The 21,288-nt window shown below is 51.7% G+C and overlaps 11 protein-coding genes across 11 annotated transcripts; 4 read left to right on the plus strand and 7 right to left on the minus strand.

Annotated features, from left to right (window-relative positions):
- Positions 1 to 367: 367 nt before the first annotated feature.
- Positions 368 to 820, minus strand: COCCADRAFT_109350 (uncharacterized protein; the record flags this gene model as incomplete). Its single annotated transcript, XM_007719135.1, has 1 exon — positions 368 to 820. One exon carries the CDS (start codon positions 818 to 820, stop codon positions 368 to 370), a length of 453 nt encoding a protein of 150 aa, XP_007717325.1.
- A 143-nt stretch (positions 821 to 963) lies between these two features.
- COCCADRAFT_109348 (uncharacterized protein) lies at positions 964 to 1,628 on the minus strand (the record flags this gene model as incomplete). The annotated part of the gene is made up of 2 exons (XM_007719136.1): positions 964 to 1,295; positions 1,394 to 1,628. 2 exons carry the CDS (start codon positions 1,626 to 1,628, stop codon positions 964 to 966), a joined length of 567 nt encoding a protein of 188 aa, XP_007717326.1.
- Positions 1,629 to 2,554: 926 nt separating this feature from the next.
- Positions 2,555 to 6,212, minus strand: COCCADRAFT_9253 (uncharacterized protein; the record flags this gene model as incomplete). The annotated part of the gene is made up of 6 exons (XM_007719137.1): positions 2,555 to 2,703; positions 2,753 to 2,980; positions 3,031 to 3,288; positions 3,343 to 3,652; positions 3,702 to 5,440; positions 5,561 to 6,212. The coding sequence occupies 6 exons, from the start codon at positions 6,210 to 6,212 to the stop codon at positions 2,555 to 2,557; spliced, it is 3,336 nt and encodes a 1,111-aa protein (XP_007717327.1).
- A 597-nt stretch (positions 6,213 to 6,809) lies between these two features.
- On the plus strand, positions 6,810 to 7,510 carry COCCADRAFT_30362 (uncharacterized protein; the record flags this gene model as incomplete). The annotated part of the gene is made up of 2 exons (XM_007719138.1): positions 6,810 to 7,056; positions 7,107 to 7,510. 2 exons carry the CDS (start codon positions 6,810 to 6,812, stop codon positions 7,508 to 7,510), a joined length of 651 nt encoding a protein of 216 aa, XP_007717328.1.
- Positions 7,511 to 9,077: 1,567 nt separating this feature from the next.
- On the minus strand, positions 9,078 to 10,365 carry COCCADRAFT_109345 (uncharacterized protein; the record flags this gene model as incomplete). Its single annotated transcript, XM_007719139.1, has 3 exons — positions 9,078 to 9,347; positions 9,551 to 10,166; positions 10,292 to 10,365. 3 exons carry the CDS (start codon positions 10,363 to 10,365, stop codon positions 9,078 to 9,080), a joined length of 960 nt encoding a protein of 319 aa, XP_007717329.1.
- Positions 10,366 to 10,648: 283 nt separating this feature from the next.
- Positions 10,649 to 11,433, plus strand: COCCADRAFT_41111 (uncharacterized protein; the record flags this gene model as incomplete). The annotated part of the gene is made up of 4 exons (XM_007719140.1): positions 10,649 to 10,664; positions 10,786 to 10,912; positions 11,093 to 11,271; positions 11,330 to 11,433. The coding sequence occupies 4 exons, from the start codon at positions 10,649 to 10,651 to the stop codon at positions 11,431 to 11,433; spliced, it is 426 nt and encodes a 141-aa protein (XP_007717330.1).
- A 142-nt stretch (positions 11,434 to 11,575) lies between these two features.
- On the minus strand, positions 11,576 to 13,363 carry COCCADRAFT_109367 (uncharacterized protein; the record flags this gene model as incomplete). The annotated part of the gene is made up of 8 exons (XM_007719141.1): positions 11,576 to 11,770; positions 11,820 to 12,005; positions 12,052 to 12,265; positions 12,314 to 12,549; positions 12,599 to 12,877; positions 12,934 to 12,958; positions 13,007 to 13,088; positions 13,147 to 13,363. The coding sequence occupies 8 exons, from the start codon at positions 13,361 to 13,363 to the stop codon at positions 11,576 to 11,578; spliced, it is 1,434 nt and encodes a 477-aa protein (XP_007717331.1).
- Positions 13,364 to 13,683: 320 nt separating this feature from the next.
- COCCADRAFT_109362 (uncharacterized protein) lies at positions 13,684 to 14,189 on the plus strand (the record flags this gene model as incomplete). Its single annotated transcript, XM_007719142.1, has 4 exons — positions 13,684 to 13,752; positions 13,810 to 13,887; positions 13,942 to 14,086; positions 14,119 to 14,189. The coding sequence occupies 4 exons, from the start codon at positions 13,684 to 13,686 to the stop codon at positions 14,187 to 14,189; spliced, it is 363 nt and encodes a 120-aa protein (XP_007717332.1).
- A 957-nt stretch (positions 14,190 to 15,146) lies between these two features.
- COCCADRAFT_109361 (uncharacterized protein) lies at positions 15,147 to 16,596 on the minus strand (the record flags this gene model as incomplete). The annotated part of the gene is made up of 8 exons (XM_007719143.1): positions 15,147 to 15,274; positions 15,325 to 15,436; positions 15,485 to 15,630; positions 15,689 to 15,874; positions 15,927 to 16,145; positions 16,202 to 16,275; positions 16,326 to 16,360; positions 16,420 to 16,596. The coding sequence occupies 8 exons, from the start codon at positions 16,594 to 16,596 to the stop codon at positions 15,147 to 15,149; spliced, it is 1,077 nt and encodes a 358-aa protein (XP_007717333.1).
- A 994-nt stretch (positions 16,597 to 17,590) lies between these two features.
- COCCADRAFT_9259 (uncharacterized protein) lies at positions 17,591 to 18,067 on the minus strand (the record flags this gene model as incomplete). The annotated part of the gene is made up of 2 exons (XM_007719144.1): positions 17,591 to 17,908; positions 17,969 to 18,067. 2 exons carry the CDS (start codon positions 18,065 to 18,067, stop codon positions 17,591 to 17,593), a joined length of 417 nt encoding a protein of 138 aa, XP_007717334.1.
- Positions 18,068 to 18,910: 843 nt separating this feature from the next.
- Positions 18,911 to 20,584, plus strand: COCCADRAFT_30368 (uncharacterized protein; the record flags this gene model as incomplete). Its single annotated transcript, XM_007719145.1, has 2 exons — positions 18,911 to 20,266; positions 20,540 to 20,584. The coding sequence occupies 2 exons, from the start codon at positions 18,911 to 18,913 to the stop codon at positions 20,582 to 20,584; spliced, it is 1,401 nt and encodes a 466-aa protein (XP_007717335.1).
- Between the last annotated feature and the right edge of the window lie 704 nt (positions 20,585 to 21,288).

The raw sequence follows: 21,288 nt of genomic DNA on the forward strand, positions 1-21,288 counted from the left end.
CGCTTAAACCCAGCTTTTTGAAACACCAACTAATAGAGTCGTATGCGCCAGGTGGGTTGTGCTGCCTTTTCCGTCTTATAGATTCGAAAGCTACCAGTTGGTAAGTTAGCTACATCCCCCCCCCTCCCCCCTTTCCCTGCGCACACCAAAACCTCGTACTACAACATTCCTCGCTTAAACCCCATTTCGGCGTCTAGAAGAAGCGCAACTGCTGGGACGAAAAGCGCGTTTCCGAGGAAAACAAGGGGAGATGGGTGGACTTGGTAGTTCCTCGATGCGAGACATGTATGTATGTATGCGCCACATGGCGCGACTCAGCTTTTCTTACTACACCTTAGGCTCCGCGGACGCGTCTAGACTTTTTGGACTATTGTTGATGTGGAGATGGCGGGTCGGGTAGACTAAGCCCCGCGTTTTTTGTTTTACTCCTGGGTATGGGCTTTGGTTTTAGTAGTCGGGTTAGGCGTTGAGTGTGTGTGTGTGTGGGGCGTCGATAGTCAGGATGCTGTACCTGGCGCGCGCCAAGGGATGAGAGTACACCGGGCTGTTTCGCGATAAAGTCGGGAGGCTGCGGTAGGTTTTGCCTCAGGTTTCGTGCCAAGAGGCGGGTTAGTATTCTCCAGCAATTTCCGACTGGGGAAGAAGGGGGTGTATGCGGAGAAAAGAAAAAATTGGGTATGTTGGGTCGAGCTAGATGGGAAATAACACGATTGGATGGCATTCTACAAATGTATTGCTGTGAGAAAGTAAAAGAATCGACATGTAACACGACATTAGCATCGAGTTGTGCATGCTTTTCCTGGTTGGGTGGGTGATGCATTTCTTTTGTTCTTTATGTTTCGTTTTGTTCAATGTTTATTCAAAATAGTTTCTAATTATGTACGACGAACTACCCAACATCATTCCTAATACATCGCCGCAACTTCACAAAACTATTTTTCACCACTCCGTTCCGCGGCCAATTTACAAAACAGCAACCATGAATCCGGCGAAGACAGCTGCGAATCCGAGATCGACCTTGCCAGCGGCGCCGCTGGGGTTGGGAACACTAGCAGAGCCAGTGGTGCTGGTAACAGGCTTGGGAGTGCCAGTCGCGCTGGAAGTGGAAGTGGAAGTGGCAGTACCATTTGTGCTGGTGAGACCGCCAGTCGACATGGGAGCGGTGCCATTTCCGCTGTTGTGACCGCCAGAGCCGGTGGGGTACAGAGGGACCAAAGTAGAGGCTTCAATGGTGCCAGTAGGCTGAGGGGAGGAGCCCGTAGTCAGGGGGGCGGTCGCCAAAGGTACGTTGGAGGCTGCATAACAGTATTAGTATGTCGATCTTGATGCCGTCCCAGTTCCTCTTCTGTCCTTTCTACACACCGACTACAACGCGAGATAGCAGTGTACTTACCAGCATTTGCACCCTGACCATTGCAGATAGCTCCAATCGCGGCCACTGCAGCGTCCACATCGTTGGGACAAATCGTGGCAACCAAGGACTTCATGTCCTTGGATTCGCATACCATCTTGAGGGTGGCTGGGTTATTGTATTGGCCGGCAGCCGCAAGAAGACATGCAGGGGGCGCAGTAGCAGCGGATTGAGCAAGCGCGAAAAGAGTCGCGGCAAAAACGGTGCGTCCGAGCATATTTATTGACTGTTTTAGGATTGCTGGTGTCGAAGGTTGGATTATTTTTTTTATTAACAATAGTGCAGCCTAACGAGTGAGGATGAGCGAGCGATCCAAAAACGAACGAAATGTACAACAAAGAGTGTCGGTGAAGGAGGAAAGCAGGAGGCGCGTCGAGAAGGTCATCAAAGAGCAGTCCCCAAGGGGCTCGTCTCACCGCGCGTCTGCCAAGACGATAACTGGACGCTTATCTATTTAAAGTCCACGCTAACGGGCCTTGTCAGGAACAAAGTTTTGAAACAAGCGCTGATTGGATGTGCTGACCGAATGCCGCGAGGCCATAGCTCAGAGGCGACGTGCATTCTGCTCTCTCGACTGGTCTAGATGTCAACGAGGTAAGGGGAGAATGATGATTCAGGTTCGATATTATGTGATACACAAGGCACTCTCGAGGCGCCACACATCTTCCGCCAGCTATTTTCTTATCGTATACTTCAGAAACAATAATGTACAAAGAAAGAAGCTCGCCAGTCCCGAACCGGAGGCGCCAACCTGGGGCGACTAGTGACCAAAAAAAGCTATTATAACGATGTATCCGCAATACGGAGCCTTATTTTATTCAGAACTCCACAGCTGACAAAATACCAGAACGGGCAGAGGATCCAATAACGATCCATGTGCAGGCATGCTAATCTATCCCATGTAATGCAGTATGATTCCGAAGATCAGAGTTTAGTTGTTCCGTCAGATATCCAATCTGAGGGGCAAGCACCGGTTAGTGGACTATTAAATTGCCCTACCAATGATGCTGTAATGCGCCACAAACTCCGTCGCTAGGTATGTAAAACACAATAATAAGGCAAAAAGGTAAGAGTACGACGAGACAGGAGGAGGCATGGAGGTCGGGGTTCGTCGTTATAGAGAGCGGGAAGCTTAAATGTAGATCATGAGATATGTATCTGTGGAGGATCATTGCTGCCTGGTCCAAGCATAGATGGTATAGGCTTGCGACGAGCTTTGGCCTGAGGTATGCGAGGTACGCCTTGGATGACGCGCGGTTCTTTCATCAGCGTGGGATCAAGTTTTGCAGGGACTACGACATTTGTTAGCAAGCTTTGAGTGAGGGCATGGATATAACTTACTCCGACTGACGACAGAACGATAATCGCCTGGAAAGCGGGAATTTGGCGGTGTTGCCGAGGCAGTATGCCAAAGGTGGTTTGTTGTATCTGACAAAAAGTCCACCTTCGATTTGTAGAAGAACGACGATTTTCCGCGGTTGCGCTTCGCTAGAATAACCTCATCGAAGAGTTTGATGGTAGGGTCATCAGCTGATTTGCTCTCGCGCTCATGGATGAATTCGTTGAAAGCTAGTGCATGGTTAGACATTTTTGTCAAAAGGGGGGTTAAAGTTACAAACCTTGTGTTTGCTGGAGTGCAGTAATGTACTGCACGTTTTCCACTGGCAAGCTCTTTACGAACTCATCCATTTTGAATTCATAATGCATGCCAGATTTCTTACGCTCTCCGGTAGCCGGAACCAGGTAACGTCGATAAGTGTAAAATAGGCTGGCGAAGCATCGTACAAACGATGCTCGGACCTGATCTGGACGAAACGCCGTAGGACATACGATGCAGATAGATTCCACACATCGGTTATGGGCATACGTGCTGCAACCTATACAAGGTCAGTTAAAAAAACACGTGGAATTTGCTTGCATGCAAAACTTACCAGAACAGCGATATAGACCATCGTCTGATTTTTCTTCGCAGATGGAACAAACAGCACGATCTTCGTTGGGTCTCCACTGCAAACAATGTCCCTCCTGCCATTGCGTGGTTGAGGTATTGCGAACCTGCTGCACTGCCATACCAGGCATGATGGTTGATGCAGCTAGCGTTGACTGGGCATACACTGACGGCGCATACGAAGAGCCAGCCGCTTTGTATTCTTGACTCAGGGATGACGTGGATGCACTGGGAGTATGGCCGGTGAACGGCTGAGAAGGGCGCCGAAGTGGCGGCACACGCTCAAAGCCAAACTAGCTACGTTAGTCCATGGGCGATCAAAATAAAGAGAACCAAACTTACTGATGAACTTCGCCGACTTGAGGAGTCGAAATGCGCGGATCTCTTCTCCCGAAGGTTAGCCTGAAGAGCATACCCAGAATCGCTGCGCGATATAGGCGTGCCTGGCATGGGCGGAAATACCGTAGAAACAGGAGAGACCTTGGGTGAAGGTGGAGAGTGGTGTGACTTTATGGTTGTTGCTGTTGATGGCCTGTCGTTTCCGCGACTCAAAGCACTTGATTGTAAAAAGGCGTTGTAGATTAGGAGCTTGGAGCTAGGTGGCCCAAGAACTGTGCCGAATGAGGTCGAGTTCAACCCAACGTAATTCTGTATCGTCAATGGCTGTGCCCTATGCGAAAAAACCCCAGGGTTTTCAGATGCGAATGTGTCGAATGGGAATGCTTCGATCGCATACGCAGGTGGGCCAGTGGGCACGCCGTATTGCGTATGATGCGGGGCGGACTGCTGGAGCAAGGACATGAGCTTGCGTCGCTGTTGGCGAGGAAGTGCTGGCGGCGGAGGCCCATTGGATACTATCGAGTCGGCATCTAAATCAACCAATACATAATCGTCTTCTGGGTAATCAGCGGGCTCGTAACGACGTTCGATTCCAACAATGTAAGGACAAGGCGCCTCGATAGTCTGGACGAGACGAGACGGCAGAACGGGGATGAAGACGCCGGTCCATTGGAATGGATACAGTAGGTTGGTGATTGCCATGCTTGCAAGATGGAGCATGGCGGTGTGAGAAGAGAGAAGGATGATCCTAGCCTCAGAGAGAACGAATTCGAACAGAGTGATGATGTTTGGGATAGACATGCAGCGGAAGAGGGCGTAAATGTCAATGTTGCGCGATCCCGGCAACTCGTTGACGGCTTCTTTCCGAGCATACATTCGAAGCTCCCGAACAGCTAATTCGACCTGTGTAACAGAGGTAATCGGGCTAAGTGCCTCTGCACATAGATTGACCACGTACCGTTCGAGCGGTTGCCACATGCCTACTCGCGGTGAGCTTGGTGGCACACGAAGAACAGCACCAGTAGTCATAGGTACGGTGACTGCCTTTAACCACTCTTTCCAGAATGGCGTGAGGCTCGCGTCTCGTCCCAATACACCATAGGCGCGTGGGATCCACAGGCCAGTCTCTCCATCCGTGAGACCCTCAATCTTGGAGGCTGCACCATGTCGTACCGGACGGAGCAGGTCCGTCATGAGCTGAATTTTTTCTTCCACTGCCCCAATCTCATCGTCGAGATTCTCGCGTTCTTCAGAATCGGGAGCTACCGAGGGGAGCTTGGTTAGGAGCTGAGACAACTTGGCACGCTCTAGTGCAAGACGCTCGCCCAGGCTGCTCGCCAGTTCCCGTTCTTCAGGATTCATGTGCAGGTTTCGCCATTCTTCGCATTGACGCTCAAGGCCTTCAGCAGCTGTGGCATTCAAGGGCAACCAGACAATAAGGCAAATGCCGTAAAGCTTTGATCCATCCCCGTTGGTCATGGCAAATCCATGCCATTGGCTCTTTGGTCTCTCGTCCGAGGAGACGACACTAACATCATTTGGAAAAGCAAACATAGGTACATAATCCGGAAAGGGGTTGCGCCTCTTGAGTTCCTCGACCATGTTCCTTGGCGGATAACGATCCAGTAGGACTGGCTCGTAGCGACGGAGAAGAGGATGCATATCCGGGTCTGGCGCGAAAGGCTGTGGTGCCGGTATTACCGAATTGTACCCGGACATGCGTTTGGAGGTTCGGATCGAAGCTACGTGCATGTCAGCAATCGTCGATAGAAAAAAAGCAAAAAAGCAAAATCATATCATGCCGAAAGGTAGCTGTATAGGCAGGCATGACCTTTTGGATGCATAGTATGATGTCAACTTACCTTGTCTTGCAGTCGACGGCTGTCTCTTCAGGCTGCTTTGCATAGTGGATATGCGCCGTCGGATGCTGCCAACCCCGGAACGAAGATTACCGACACCATCTTCGGGGTTGGCTTGTGAAACGCGCTGAGGTCGCGGGCGCGGCCTAGTGGGGGTTGAGCGAGACTGTTGTGCCACACCAGCAGTGAACTGTATCTCCTCGAGAAATGAATCTCGCTCAGATGCAAATTTGCGAAGGGCAATGTCGAATTCCTGGTCGCTTAGACCAGAGCCGCCAAGCTGCACGCCCTTGATGGTGGCGCTGCTCCGGTTGCTCGCCGTCGGCTTTGCGTCTGGTCCAATGATTGTGCTGACTGACTGGCGGTTTTCGCTGAGGCGATTTGCAGAGCGTGACCGCGACCTTGACCGCCCCCTATCGCGATGGGACAGGCCGTCCTGTGAGGTTGGGCGTATGGCATCCGTCTCGAGGGCGCGGTCCTCTTCGATTGTCTCATCGACGGGCGGCTGGGCTAGTGGGGAAGTGACTATGACATTATTCTGGGTGCGCTCATCGTAAACCTGCGATGACTCGATGCCGGAGATGAAGAAGTAGTCGGCGAGCGGGGGCGGTGACTGGTCAGGCGAGGCGGAAGAAGACGAGGGAGCAGGCGCCATGATGGTAAGTGGGCATAGGATATCCAAGAAAGACTCGTCGACGAAAGAAGGTGGGTTGGACTGGACTGGGCAGCCGGGGGGCGTGCGTGTCGGGCGTTGGGTCGCCTTTTGGTCGTCTATGTCATTTGGGGATTGGACGCCAGGTCCAATGGGTGTTTGCGGTGAGCGGGTGGTGGGTAGTTATGGGCGATGGAGGCGACGAGTGGTGCGACAGTAAGTGTCAAATGCAGATGGAGCGGCGCCGAAGGGGGAGCCCAACGAGAGGATTTAACTTGGCTGGGCAGACGTGGCAGGCAAGGCAATGAGGGTTGCAGGGTGGGAAGTGCGGTGAGGGGCAGTGGCAGGGGCAGCAGAGGGTTTGTAGGGGTGGGCGGGCGGTGTTTTGTGAGGCCGGGCAGCGTGTGGTTGCTGCGGGCACAAAAGAGTGAATGAGGAGAGGGCCGGTGGAGAAGGGTTCAATGCACAGCGCGCCTGGTCACAAGCCATTGAAAAGGACAGGCGCGGGCCCAAGTGCCCCAGTTACATGGAGACAGCAGCTAGTCCCCATTTACCGTCATCGCAGGGCCTCTTCCCGTCTTGCGCTCTTATCACCATGGCATGAGGAGGGCAGGCTGGTTAGCGCTTGACAGCTCCCGCGGTCAACATGTGTCGGCGCTTGGCCCAGCCAGGCCGGACTGCTGCACCTCGTGTGTGCATGCACGCAATGGTCGAGTGGCCGCCGCGGCAGTCGACGCCAGCAGCTGGGCCATGCAAGGTACTGCCGCCATCCGCCATCCGCCAGCCGCGGGCTTGAAGGTGGTGGTGGTGGATTATACTTTTGATTCTGAGAGGGGCATGTGTGTGTGTATGTGTGTGTTGCACCGCCCGGCCGTGACGATACATAACAGTGCACAGGCACGGCGTTGGTGTGCCGGCCTCTCCCCTGTGCAGTGTGCAGCGCTGCAAGACCCTGTCCTCGGAAGGCACGACCAGGGGGGGGGCCCACACCGAAGGGGAAGGCACAGTCTGGGTCCCTTCCCGCCTTGAGAGCAGCCAGCAGCCGCGACCGCGACCCTGGACCTGCTATTGGCTGGTTTGGCCTATTTGCGCCTGCCGCTGCCTTGCCATTCCCGGTGCAACGCTGTCTGTTCAGGGGCCGTCGAGTCGGCGCGCGCGACCGTCAGGGCTGTCTGTCATTAGGATATACGACCTGCGTCTGCGTCTGCGTCTGCGTCCACCATACCGTCGTGATGGTGTGCTTGCAATCTGCCTTTCCGTTTCACCTCAATTACCTGAACCGTACCGCCGCCACGGCCTGACAGTAGCAAATAGCAATAGGGGAGGGCCCGGCATGCCGACTTTGGCCACGTCCATGGTTCGCTGCCATGCGCTACACCACCTGGCAACCTGTCCAACGTCCCAGACAAAGAAAACATGCTGCCCCACTGCCAGCTGCAACCAGCCGCACATCTCACACGCCCGCCCTGTTGCTGTCCTACTGTGTACTTACATACACACCCACTTGTGCATATGTACATACATACATGTACACAAAATCCCCCTCTCCCGCTCTGCATCTTATCTGCACACCGACAAGGCGTGCCTGAGCCGTCTGGAATCCCGTGTCCCGGCCATCTATCCCGCTGCCATTGCTGTTGCCCTTCCAACCCCCATGGTCCTAGGCTAATTTAGGCTCTTGCCTGTCTGCCTCTGCCTCCTTGCCAATCCTTCCAAATGTACACACATACATACCTATACGCCTGTGCCCCCCATACTATCCAACTGCGTACATGATCAAACCAGTTCGACCCGTCGATCTTACTGGTTCTTGTCGATCTTGAGTCGACGTTCTAAATTGGCCAGGGCGCACCCAATGCCGCTCTTAAGTCTGAAGACTGCAACGCCCCCAAAAAGTAGTCGGCCCATAGCTTTCCACATAAGCGAGCTCTACCACCCACTCTTCCTCCGCCTCCCTGCCTGCCCAGCCTCTTCGCCCTCTTCCATCTTATCAGCCGAGACATAATCAAACATTCAAGGTCATACATGTGCGGGCCCTCGTCTTCGTGAAGCACAGTCAATCCTTCGCCCGTCTTGGATCCCTCCGCCAGTTCGTGATTCCTGACATTGGCCGCGTCTCTTATCTTTCCCAGGATCCGAACACCGTCTGGGGTACCCTGTTCCTGCCTGCCGGGCTGATGACGCCCTGCGAAGATCAGCGCCACATATCCTTTCCCCTCGAAGCCGGTTCTCCACACGACGACGCCTCGCGCTAGTCATTGACGCAATAGCCCTATATTGCTTTCTCGAGGAGAATAGATTTCGCGCTTCCACGTGCGTTCGGGTTTCTCGGAGGTGGCTGAGTTCAAACGTACATGCTTTTGACTCGCTTCGCTTGCAGATCGATCCAAGTGACACTCCTCCACATCCCGGCTACCTCGATTGGGAAGCAGCTAGCCACACCACAAACACACCCTTCTACAAATTACCTCGTCACATGTATACATACATGCCTATGCGCCCACCACGCAATCTCTCACCCCCCCAATCTCTCTCTACCTTGCTTGAAAAACGTTCTCCGTGGAGCTGACGGCACCCACACGCGCACAACATACACCATGTACATGGCTTGCGGCGCTGTTGTTTGCTTTTCAGTGACCAATCGTGGCCGACAGTAATCATCCAATCACACCCTACACCTTTTCGGAGTGTCTTCCGACTGGCTTCATTTAGGCGTCATCCACACACACAAACAATTCAGGCCCAATAGCCAAGATCAGCCCCTCATAAACCGTAGGCACGAGTGTCATCCCGTCATTACAAGACCATTTCTACCACTCTTGGCCATCTAGGAGTGGGTCCTGCAAACCTTGTTGTCAAGTAGTATCCTCAGCGACGAGCCGTCAGCCATCCTGTACTGAGAGAGCCCCTATCGCCAAGCGCGCTTCTCCATTGAATCGCTAGTTGGCCCAAGACTCGTTTATCGTCTTCAGTCTTGGAGCCTTCGACTTCCTCGTCTTCACCGGGTTTGTACGTCAGCAAGAAAGCCACTTGTACAACATCGCGAGGACTCAGCATTGGCGCATTGAATCCTGAGGCTTGCATATCCCAATTTAGCGATGTTGACTTTAGAGGCAGTTTCGGATTGACGTCGACAGCCTATTCAGAATCAGTACAGGTTTGGCATATACCGGGGAATCGTGGTTGTGGTAGGCTATTGTCATAGCGCCGGGATCCACATGTGTTGCGGAATGGCGGTTCATGATCACGATCGAGCTTGTGCTTGAGTCGCTGCGCCCGCGAGCGTATCGGGCAAAAGGTGGCGTAGATCTGACTCGTCACTCGGAACTGGGAGAACAAACCTCTAAACAGACTGCCGCTTCCCCCATGTTTTCCAGTTGCGCCTCCAGCAGATACCGGCGTGATCCATTCTTCGGGCTCATCTCCCCAGCCTTCGTCCTGACACTAAGCAACTGCTGGGCCACAAACTGATACAATTTGCGGAAAGTCCGCACTCTTCCACTGGCTGCTTTTCCCTCTCCTAAAGCTGTTTCAGTATATGTGACCGTCACTGCCAATACATGATTTCCCTCCTCCTTCAGCTCGAATCTTAAGATTCGCTGTAGCGACTCGCCTGGTCCAGGAGAAGTATTGGCGTCTTCGTCTGGTGTGCCTGTCAGGTCCAGTGGTGAGCCAGTAGGGTTTGAAGGCGTTTGCATGTCCCCTTGTATCCTTACGCCGCTAATTGCTTTTGTACTGTCTGATGGATCGAGCTCGTTGTTTGCACATAGTGTACAGGAGAATGTTTCGCCAACATAGGCACTGCCAAACGCCTCAGGGAGGTTCAGTGCAGGGCTGAGAATGAATGCATCGTTGGTATTTCGCTGAGAAGGGTAGGCGAGCGAGGCATGTGGCGATATACCCAGATCTTTCGAGTTTGGAAGTGAATGCTGTGTAGCAAGCATCGGTCGAGATAGTCTGATACCGTCAGTGACTGCTACCTCTCTTGAACAGCGGTGACAAAGCGCATATAGACTTTGGCCATTCAGTGATACCACGAGGACCGATTGTTATTGAGCCGCATTTGCCTGGGCGATACGCACCGTAGTACCTTCAGGCTCACCGAGTGCGCTGTCTTGAGAGAGTCTCCCATCGCAGGGCCTCGTTGTTGAGCCATGTCGATGGCCGTTGTGTTGCAAGGTCACTGAGCTTGTGACAAAAGGCCAGGCTCACGCTCAAGTGGGGCAAGCGCATCATCAGAGAGCATCTAAAATATCGGGCCGGCGCGGACTTAGCTCGGTGATAAAATTTAACCGATATCGTGAACTCATGTGCTCGAGCCATAAGAAATCAACTTGTTGGGCCGAGAGTTTCGCTTCGCGCTGTTGTGCTTATTACTTGTTTTTACTGGGTTTTTGTCTTTGGTGTTACCAACGCAAAAAGAAAAATTACTGGAAAGTATGGGTGTTGCGTCCGGTCAAGAAGATATCCAGCTTCAACGATGTCCACATCTGGTCATCAAGACTGACACCCCAAAAGTTATGTGTTTCGTCCCATCATAGACTTTGTGTTCAATCATGCTGATGGGAACTTGCAGGACGGGGTGTGTTTGCAACAAAAGACATTCCTGCACAGACCATCATAGACATTTGTCCAGTCTTGATATTGGGAATAGACGAGAATAAGAAGCATATAGAGAACACTTGCCTTTATCACTATACCTAGTAGGTATCTCTACTCTTCGATTCCTGTACATGCTTGCTTCATAACTCAATCTGTGCATTGGTTTCGAAGACACTTAGACTTAATTTCCCCATGTCACAAGCCCCTAGATGACTTCGGCGGCAACTCTAGAGAGGCACGTCCATAGTTGACTGCAAGTATATAGACCTAACTCCGTCCAGCAATTGGCCCCAAACAGATGCGCACGGCAATCACCAGGTTTCGCAAGCAGTCGTCTTTGGACTAGGCAGCATGTTCAACCATTCGACCCAGGAGCAGAATGTGGGATGGATGCGAGATCTCTGTCGCAAAATTATAATATACCGAGCTTTGAGAGACATTCTTGCAGGCGAAGAGCTCTGTAAGCGACAAGAAAACAAACTTCCAAATCAAAATTGAAAAGACGCTAATAGATCTAGGCATATCGTATGGCAGCCACCTAACATTTAAGGATGCGGATATGCCACCTCCAACGCCACTTGAAGATGAAATCGAGCAGTTGAGAATGATTGAGCCGTATTAAAGATAGTAAAGTACAGGGGTCCAAAGAACAAGCGTCTCCGGTGCAGAGCCCTTCCCCAGCTGGTGTACGTGCCGAAGTAGACAAGGTGATTATATTGAAAGTGGTAGCCTTGGAGATTGCGTGCAAGGAAGAAAGATAGTAATTAAGTGCTAAGAGGCTCTGGTTTTTCGCTTGACGGTGTAGCGTCTGCAGAGCTTTCGTCTTCGGCGTCGTTCCTTAGGTCATAAGCGAGCTCGAAACATTCTTCCAGAAGCTGTGTTACGCGGCCTTGACCATCAGGTATCTCGTCGCCCACCATGAATTTACCGTCTACACGCATATTGTCGATTGAATTCAACTATTCCTACATTAGTACGCAGACTGAAGTATCATTATGAAACACAAACCTTCATGCTATACGGGTACAATTCTCTTGGTGATGATACGCCTCCCAATTTCTTCACTTCGAGAAGACATTTTCGGAGAGTTGTCAGTTGGTTGTATATTGGCAACAATGCTTCAGAGACAGGCTCGGATGTTAAGAGCAACTGGTAGATGAGCGCATAATTCTTCCGTAGGAGGTACAGTAGTGTCTTGGTATGTTAGCCTACAAGCTCTCATAGTACAGGTGACACATACTCTTTGCTCGTAGATCTCAGATGGGCGCCCTAGTGCATCAATGAAGTTGCCATCTACCCGTGCTTCATCTATGCGGTCAAGCTGACGCTGAAAGTCCCAAAGATCTGTCTCACGGAGTGACCATGCTTGCGTAAGCGTAAGCTTTTCAAGCTTGTTTCGGATGGTGAGGAGCTTGTCATAAGTATCTTTGAAGGCCGGTGCTATGCGTCCTTGCCTATACATGTATTAGCTAACGACTGGAAAGGAACAGGAAGGCACGCACTTTTGCTTGATTAGCGCAAGCCAAAGTAAGTTTCGCCTCAACAGTGTGCCAATGAGAGTTTCTGCTTCTGGTGCCGGCTCGGGATTTTCTTGGGTGAGTTGCATTTTATCAACCATCTCGGCTAGCTTCTCTTCGGTTGAACCGGTGGTCTCATATGCATGAATTCCGTATTCTTTGAGTTCTTCGTTTAGCTTGATCAATTCCTGCTCGTACTCTTCAATTTCATCATGAGGAAACTAAGACTCAGTGAGCATATACGCGGAGTGCCTTACAAAGACAACCCACCTTCGATCGTGTGTTGCAACCGCAAGTTGATCTTAATATTGACACCAGCTTCTCCCATTTTGGTATCAGCTCGGGGGTGAGCTCGGATAAGTTGAGGTTCAGTTCGGCTAGAATCTCCTCGCACACCTTGATACGAGCGTCGAGAAGAGTGAGAAGGTGGGGGCTATACTGATCTTTGCCTCGCTCGACATAGTCTCGACAGTCCTTCAAATTCTTGTCGAGTGCTTCAAGGTCCTTTTGCGAATAGAATGTAGCTTCCTTGAGGTGATCCAGGAGGCGCTAAAATTTGTTAGAACTTGGAATTAGGACTATATGTACTGGATATCTTGTCCTACTTTGATTGTTGAGACGTATGAGTATCTACGGAGAGGTCAGTATACGCAAAGTAAACAGTGGTTAGATGCATACACTGCTGGTGGCTCATGGTTCTTTCCGATGGTCAGATATGCAAGTGAGATGAGCTGAAAACAATCATCAAGCATGTAGTCAACTACAAGAAGATATCAGCGGATTTGCGGCTACATTCGGCAGGTGGCAACGTGACATACCTTTGTTCTGCTCAAGACGCTTCGTTTCGCGAATCTCGTTCAAAACTATGACCTGCTCGATAACCTGATCGTACAGCTTCAAGACATCCTGGCTCTTGACGTAAGTCGATCGGTCGCGCTTCAGCAACTCGAGCTCTGTCCGGATGGATTGCAGTCTGTCGAGAATAGGCTGCTCTTTCGGGTCGAGCGGAATCCGCGGCAGTGGAGAGTCGGTCATGGTGGTCCACAAGAATTATGCAGCGATGGCCGGATCGTCTTGAGGTGGGGTTGAGCCTAACTCGGTGGTTGGTGAGGGCCTGGAGTGCAGCAATATGCGAACTTGCACGTAGCCGGGCGGGAAGCCAAGATGCAGCATGAGAGCGGGGAAAGGGCTTGGAACGTCACCGAGGGGCAAAGTCAGCCTCCATTCTAAAACAGGCTAGACCGAGCTAAGCGAAGGACACCACTAGCGCCTTCCACACCATCAAACGAATTCAGCAGTCTCGAAACTACAACCACCTCGACCTCACGACCAATCTCACGATCACAACCGTCGCAATGTCTACCGCCGAGCTCGCCTCCTCCTACGCCGCTCTCATCCTCGCTGATGACGGTGTCGACATCACTGTACGACTCCCGAGGTGCATCTGTGCAATTTCCGGGCACCATGGCTAATTTGAACAGGCCGACAAGCTCCAGTCTCTTATCAAGGCCGCAAAGGTCGAGGACGTCGAGCCCATCTGGACCTCCCTTTTCGCCAAGGTGCGCATTCACGGCAATGCTGCGTTACAAGACAAATTTCTGATGTGTGAATAGGCTCTTGAGGGCAAGGATGTCAAGGACCTGCTCCTGAACGTTGGCTCAGGTGGCGGCGCTGCTGCCCCTGCTGCCGCTGGTGGTGCTGCCGCCGCTGGCGGTGCCGGTGACGCCGCACCAGCAGCCGAGGAGAAGAAGGAAGAGGGTACGTTGGCCCACACACAATGGCTATGGCAGATGATCCGACTAACACACCAACAGAGAAGGAGGAGTCCGACGAGGACATGGGCTTCGGTCTTTTCGACTAAGCGTCTTCTTTCTCTTCCTTTCTTCGACATTTGCCTTTATCGGGGTTGTACAACGGATTCATCAGCGGGCATATCCCCATTGCTGGGGTAGAAATAGTCACGACCTCTCCGTGACCACGGTTTTGCACACGGGCCCTCCCCGGAAGAAACAAAGACGGCGTCATGAGATATGTTAGGTCGGCAGGTCAATGAATACTTCGAAAAGCGCAATGTCGGGAGTCTCTCCGTGATACCCTAGGTGATGACAACGGGCAACGAAATGCCATGTCTTTAGAGGCTTCTCTATCCTCCAACAACCTTGCTAGCGCAGCAGTGAAGTCAAGTTGTGTTGTTCAATTCGGGGCCAACCACTCACTCACCTTTGGGGGTGGGTTCTGTCTGCCATTCTTAGCGTTCGTCTATTGCACGCACCGGCATGTGACTCACTATACCCCCGTGTGTTAGCTTATGCCCACTTTCTTTATTTCACAAAATCCGCCTAACTGCTCTTCTTCGTCAACGCATCGTACAAATTTCCTCTCTGCCGTTACCCCATTTCAATGAGGTCTTCAACTGTGTTTCTAACGCCATTACATATGTCCAGGATTTGGCATCTAGGCTTGCTCAAGCTAGTATTGATGATTCGTCCCCGAGTGGCATAGTAGTCCAATCTCATCGATTACAGGGACATTCTAAAGCAGAGAATGGTAGTAAATGCCCAAGTAAGTTGTGCGATAGCTTCCTGTTTGTTATGGAACTGGTAAAGGTGAGAGCTGAGTGGACGGTAGTACAATCACCAGATACCCTGTTTTTTTTACGTAGATTGATATCTTGCAGAGTTTGTCTGAATTTGACTTGATTGGTTGATGTGCCCATGATAACATATCCAAAACACACAATAACCTGTGTAACAATTCTCAGCTAAGCATGTTATGCGCCTATTGGATGCCCTATGTTGACACAATAAGGGATTCCCATTTATACGCCATTGGCGCGCAGAAGCTCGTCGTCGTAAGTCATACTGTTAATGCGCTTCTTTGTGAACTCGAATACAGTAAAGAAAATTGCGTTGACAATGCAGGAGCGAGACATTGATACACCCAGGCCTAGAGTTTGTCAGTAGTGAATCTGAAAAATCCCAATGACCTATTCTCACCTCGATACATCCGACGGTTGAAAAATTGAATCTTCGGACGAGTGGCCTTGTCTTTTCCTCCAACAAGGCAGTTGCGCTGATAGATGCTCTTGGCTGTATCGATGGGGAATATCTAAAAAACGGTTAGGTATGCCTTTCCTCCCTTGCTAGGCGTACTTACACATGCCCAACTCACCAGCCCACAAAGGCCACCAGCTATGACAACTGCCAACGGATGTGTGGGCGATGTTCCGCGTGCTTTTGCCAAAACCTGTTTCACGCTCTCATATGTAATGAAGTAGATGCCGGTGCCTATCGAATCCCGAACTATGCAATGTCAGCTTTCTACACCTTTCTCTCTGCCTTGATGCTTTGGTTTACCCACGTAAATGCAAATGAAAGCCAGAATACAGGCCACCCCAACCCCGATGCCTGACCAAATTTTGTGCCGTCTTCCAGGTTCCTAAATTCTGGTAACTCTTCCGTATCGCTTCGTTTTTGCCTCCGCCATCGTTACGCTCGGCCATAAGCACTGAAATTTGTGCGCTTAGTTTCGTCAGCTCGAACGGACCTAGAGAATGTTTAGTCGGTTTCGCCCGCAAATGGAAACCCCTTCTGCATACATGCAATGACTGTAATAGCTGCGCCCGCATTCACACCTGCCAGCCCGAAGCAGGCGACTGTTGAGAATGTGGGCCATGCATCTTTGGTATTCGCGATTACGAGTGGCGAACTCCCAGTAGTCTGGTAAATCCAGTTGTCAAGCGCATACTTGGAGCGCTGGTATATGGAGAAGGACACCGTACGAACAAGCGTTATGCTTGCGAGAGGAGACCAAACACCTATGACGCGTGTATTAGAATACATTCGATACTACGCGGAGAAACAACCGGCTTACCACGGTAGAAACCGTGGAAACCCTCGGTTTTGTAGGTATGGCGGACGCAGTCGGCAAAAGAGTTGAATTTGTAACTGTTTAGAGTCAGGCGTATTCTACGAGTGAATAGGGAAGACTGGCATACGCTTGCAGGCGGGTTTTGACCGAATCGAGAGGATACTGGAAGCTGTTAGTGCCTCCGAGCTCAGTAGCAAGTCACCGTGAATGGGTTGGCTCACAGCAGCAAAGGTAGACAGCAGGCTACTGGAGCTCGCGGCGACCTCAGTCCTGTAGCGCTTTGTCCATCGCTTTGCCTGCTCGCTGCGCAGGACGGCTCTCGAGACGTCGGTCAGATCACGGGGCCTACTGGAAACGCCTCTTTGTAAATTTGGCCTCTCCCCCTCCTGCGTGGGCATACCGGCTATCGCTAGCTGTGGAAGACAGTGCTGTCTTCCTACGGCAATCGCGATCGGGCCAGCAGCCAGACAAGCTCCATGAAGACCGCTGCGTCGTCAGGCTCAGTGGGTTGCAGGAGTGCGCGCGATCAGTGTAACGTGAAAGGGTTGGTGGCAGAGAGGGAGGGTGGGCGACAATGGCGGAAGATGCTGAGTGTGTATAGATTCGGAGCGTGGTGATGGAATGGTGGGGTTAAGCTCACTCCAAAGCGGCTTAACCGTCACCGGAACCATGGCCTGATTGGCGCATGGCTGTGATCGACAAGCCGAATCGCACTTCAATGTGTCTCCCAGATCGCAGAAATGTCTCGCCCACCACACGCAAAAGACGATCGCTGCTTTGGCATTGGGCATGCGTATGCTTTTTTGATTGCCCATGCCGTCATCCTGTTAGAACTCGTTGTACAGGTGTGTAATTCAAGAGTGCCGGTGTGGAATGCGGGGTCGGTTCGCGCCTATGCGAAGCTGAACACTTACCCCAGTCCACATGCATCGCTATAGCTCAGGCGAATCACATCCGCCCTCTACTGCAGCCACAGTACTTGGACAGTCATTCTCTGATTTACAATCTTAACGTCAAGTCGCGCGCTGGTACTAGGGCCTCTTCCACGCCGCGTCTTGCGCTCCAGCTACCCGACGTTGGCCATCCGACAGCAAGCCTGCATCTGTGACTGGACGTGTATGACAAGAGGCTACCGGCCGCGGACCATGGTATGTGTGTTGAATTAAGCTCATCAGCATCCGCAGCCATGCTCCTTTCCGATGCCACATCATGTTCGAGATATCATATCTAACTTCAAGAACTACTGAAATCCTGGTCATGCGTTAAACAGTCTTGTACATGTGGGCGCCATCCTCAACCCTCGTGATTTTGCATATATCAGCTCAGCCAAATTCCTCCTGCAGAGACGTCTGACATGGCTGCCATCGCCAGCTGGGCCTCTTCTTGGCTACATCAGTCTTTCTTGCCTATGATCTTCCTCAACTCCGCATCGTTCTCCGATCTCTCGGCCGACACCTTTTGATTCTCCTCGGCCTTGCGCTGTTTCTTCCTACGCATATCTCCCAGTAGCGCCTCTCCAAACGTTCCCCTATCATCGTCCAGCCTCTCAATCTGCCCGTGCCGCCTCAGGCTCTCTTTGTGCCAACTGATCTGACCTCCATCTGCCTCTCGGTGCTTTTGCGCATTGAGCTTGGCGGCACGTATTGACGTTCGAGCGTAAACGAACAGCAGTCCGGCCATGGTAAAGGCAGCTAGCGGTGCCATGACCGTCTGTATACGGGTCAGAGAAAACACGATAGGCGACTCCTACCTCCGAAAGAGAGATCTTACACGACCATTGATGATACCACGGTTCCGTGAAAAACGTGCTGATGCATTGCCAGGTGCGGCTTTGGGGACTTCACTCAAGCCATCGGCGGCTTTGGGCATGGAAAGCCTGCCCCCCATTGCTGAAGAGTTAGAGTAAGTGTGAATCGAGATTGATATGTTCAATCGTACGCGCGATGAAGTACGCAGTGTCAAAGCTCACAGTGGAGATGGCGTGATACGTCTGGGAATTGTCGGGTTTGCTTTAGAACTCCAGATCCAAGGAGAGTTTTGCTGCTGTCATTTGTTGGCATGTTTATCCCACTAACAATCCCAAAGTCGATCTCACATGGGTGAACATGCAATTGCTTTGGTGTAGGCGCGTGCGGGCGCAGTAGGTGGAGCTCAGAAATGATGAGGTAATTGTCATAGTAGCTATCGCAAGCGGTATAGCGTATGCACCCTGATAGGTCGACCGAGGTCGCGTCATCGTCTGTTGATTCCATAAGCGCAAAATGGCAAAACTTCTGCATAATCAAAAGTGGCGTGCCTCGGCAACCTTGCTCCCTTTGCGTTGTCATCGTAGGTCCAGCCCTTTTCTTCCCCATTGCTGCTACCTAGGAATCTTTCCAGGGGCTGCACAGCAAGACGTAGCTGCACGACTGTGTCTGGATAATCTAGGCTTACTAAAGTAATCCAGAACCGTCCTTAAATACGGTGGTGCATTTTCGGCCTGGGTGTGTTGTCGTCATAATATAAGCACCTGCTAGCACCCGATCTGCAATCTTAATGCAAAGAACCACGGCTTACAGACTGCGAGCTCTATCTGCGAGTCTCCATACCATTACCCCTCCATCCACAAGACACACCATTCTGTCACGACCCCACTTCCAGTCTCCACGAACCGCAGTGGCATCCTCACGCTTAGCAACCCTCTCGTCTCACTTCTCGACAACGAGTCTCAAGATGTCGGCCGAGACCAAGGAATGTGATTACCTAGTCATCGGTATTGGCAGTGGGGGTATCGCCTCTGGCCGACGAGCCGCCAAACACGGCGCAAAGGTTATTGCTGTCGAGTCGAAACGATACGGTGGTACTTGTGTTAATGTAGGCTGTGTACCGAAGAAAGTGACTTGGAATGCGGCAGCAATCGCAGAGACGTTCAAGGACGCATCCGCATACGGCTTCAAGGTTGGCGGGGTACCGGAATTCGACTGGCCATACTTCAAAAAGAAGCGGGATGACTATGTTACCCGCCTGAATGGCATCTACGAGAACAATCTGAACAGGGACGAGATTGAGCACCTGAGGGGGCGCGCAAAATTCGTCGCAAAGGATGAGGTCGAAGTCGCACTGAATGAAGGAGGCACTCAGCGCATCAAGGCGAAACACATTCTCATCGCAACTGGTGGACGCCCAATTATCCCTGATATTCCCGGAAAAGAACTCTGCATCGACAGCGACGGGTTCTTCGAGCTTGAGAAGCAGCCGAAGAGTATCGCAACAAGCGGTGCGGGATACATTGGTGTTGAGATGACCGGCATGCTACACGCTCTCGGCACCAAAACACACTTTTTCATTCGCGGCCAGAAGCTCCTCCGAAGCTTCGATCCCATGATCCAGGACACCGTGACTCAGGAGTACGAGCGTCAAGGCATCAACCTATACAAGGGTACACAGATTACGAAAGTAGAGGATATCGGAAACGGAATGAAGCGTGTCACCTACCAGGAAACAGAGAGCAAAAAGGAATCCACTGTCGAGGTTGAGACTGTCCTTTTCGCGACAGGACGTGTGCCTGAAATTGAGGACCTCAAGATCAAGGATTTTGGTATCAAGGTCAACGACAAGAACCATATCGTTACCGACGAATTCCAGAACACGTCCATCCCCAACGTCTATGCCATCGGTGACGTCTGTGATCGCGGTTTCGAACTCACACCCGTCGCCATCGCCGCTGGCCGCCGCCTGTCAGACCGCCTCTTCAACAACCAGCCCGATGCCCGCCTTGTATACGAGAACATTCCCTCTGTCGTCTTTGCTCACCCAGAAATCGGCTCGATTGGTATGACCGAGCCCGCGGCCCGCGAAAAGTACGGCGACGATAAGATCAAGATTTACAAGACAGAATTCAAGGCAATGTACTTTGCCATGATGGATCAAGAGCATAAGCAGCCCACTGCGTACAAGATCATATGTGCAGGCCCAGAGGAGAAGGTAGTCGGTCTGCACATCCTTGGCCAGGGAAGCAGCGAGATCCTGCAAGGATTCGGCGTGGCGATCAAGATGGGTGCTACCAAGAAGGATTTCGACAGTTGCGTGGTACGTATCTTTTTTATCTCTCCCCCTCCCCTCCCTTACGCCTTCCTTCCATTCCTTCCAATTTCTCGTTCTGGACGGCTGTTCCGTGCCTGCATATGCAGGCGGTTTGCCGCCCTCCCCCCTGGTAAAATGCGTTGCGAACATGTGCCCACGTCTGCAGGGGGCATTAACACAAAAAATCGTGGAAGCCACACACAATCAAGGGTTTGACACGTTATCTAATATATACATGCATGGATCTTTGCTAACACATGTCGTCTTTTTCTTCAATAGGCAATCCATCCGGTCTCCGCCGAGGAGCTCGTCACCATGACCTAGAGAAAGCTGGGGGAGGAAACCCAACTACTTTTCTTGTGGAAATTCGTGCGAGAGACAATGAAAGTTCGTTGTGTATCGCATTTAGTATTTTCGTATGCATGCGAGATACATTGCGCGTGGTTCTATCGATTAGACCGACGGTTTAGGGTTAGACAACATCGAGAAAGAACAATTGCAAACAAGCTCACGAGCATTATGATGAGAATATCGCTCCCAGTACCATTGCAGCTTTCCTACATTGTTTTTTTCTTGCTACGCGCCATATCCTTTTCTTCATCTCCATCTCTCTCTCTTGCTTTCCCACATGTCGTCATCTCGTTCCCCCATCCCACTCGATTCCACATGGAATGCAATCCCCCCAACACATCCGCGCTCTGCACGGAACACACCCGATCCCGCCCCCCATTTCGCACCCTCGATCACCCATTCTCTCCACGGTACCGACATGGGTGCAAGTGCCGTCTCCCCCCCATCCCCCTTCACCTCACGCAACACGAGAAAGACAAGAAAAAAAAGGGACCTAACATACCTTGCAAACCCCCTCCCCCCTAGGCCCCCAAAGCCCTTGGAACAAGTGCTTATCCTGCGCCTCTCCCCCCCCCTCCTCCCCTGCTGTCCGTCCGGGGCACCCGCGAATGCAACCACGAAGAAAGAAAGGGGTACGTGCGTTCTATCTCTCTGCCTCCCCCTTGTCTGGCGTTTTC

This window comes from Bipolaris zeicola, assembly GCF_000523435.1.
Source record: "Bipolaris zeicola 26-R-13 unplaced genomic scaffold scaffold_283, whole genome shotgun sequence".
In the NCBI taxonomy this organism is placed as follows: Eukaryota; Fungi; Ascomycota; class Dothideomycetes; order Pleosporales; family Pleosporaceae; genus Bipolaris; species Bipolaris zeicola.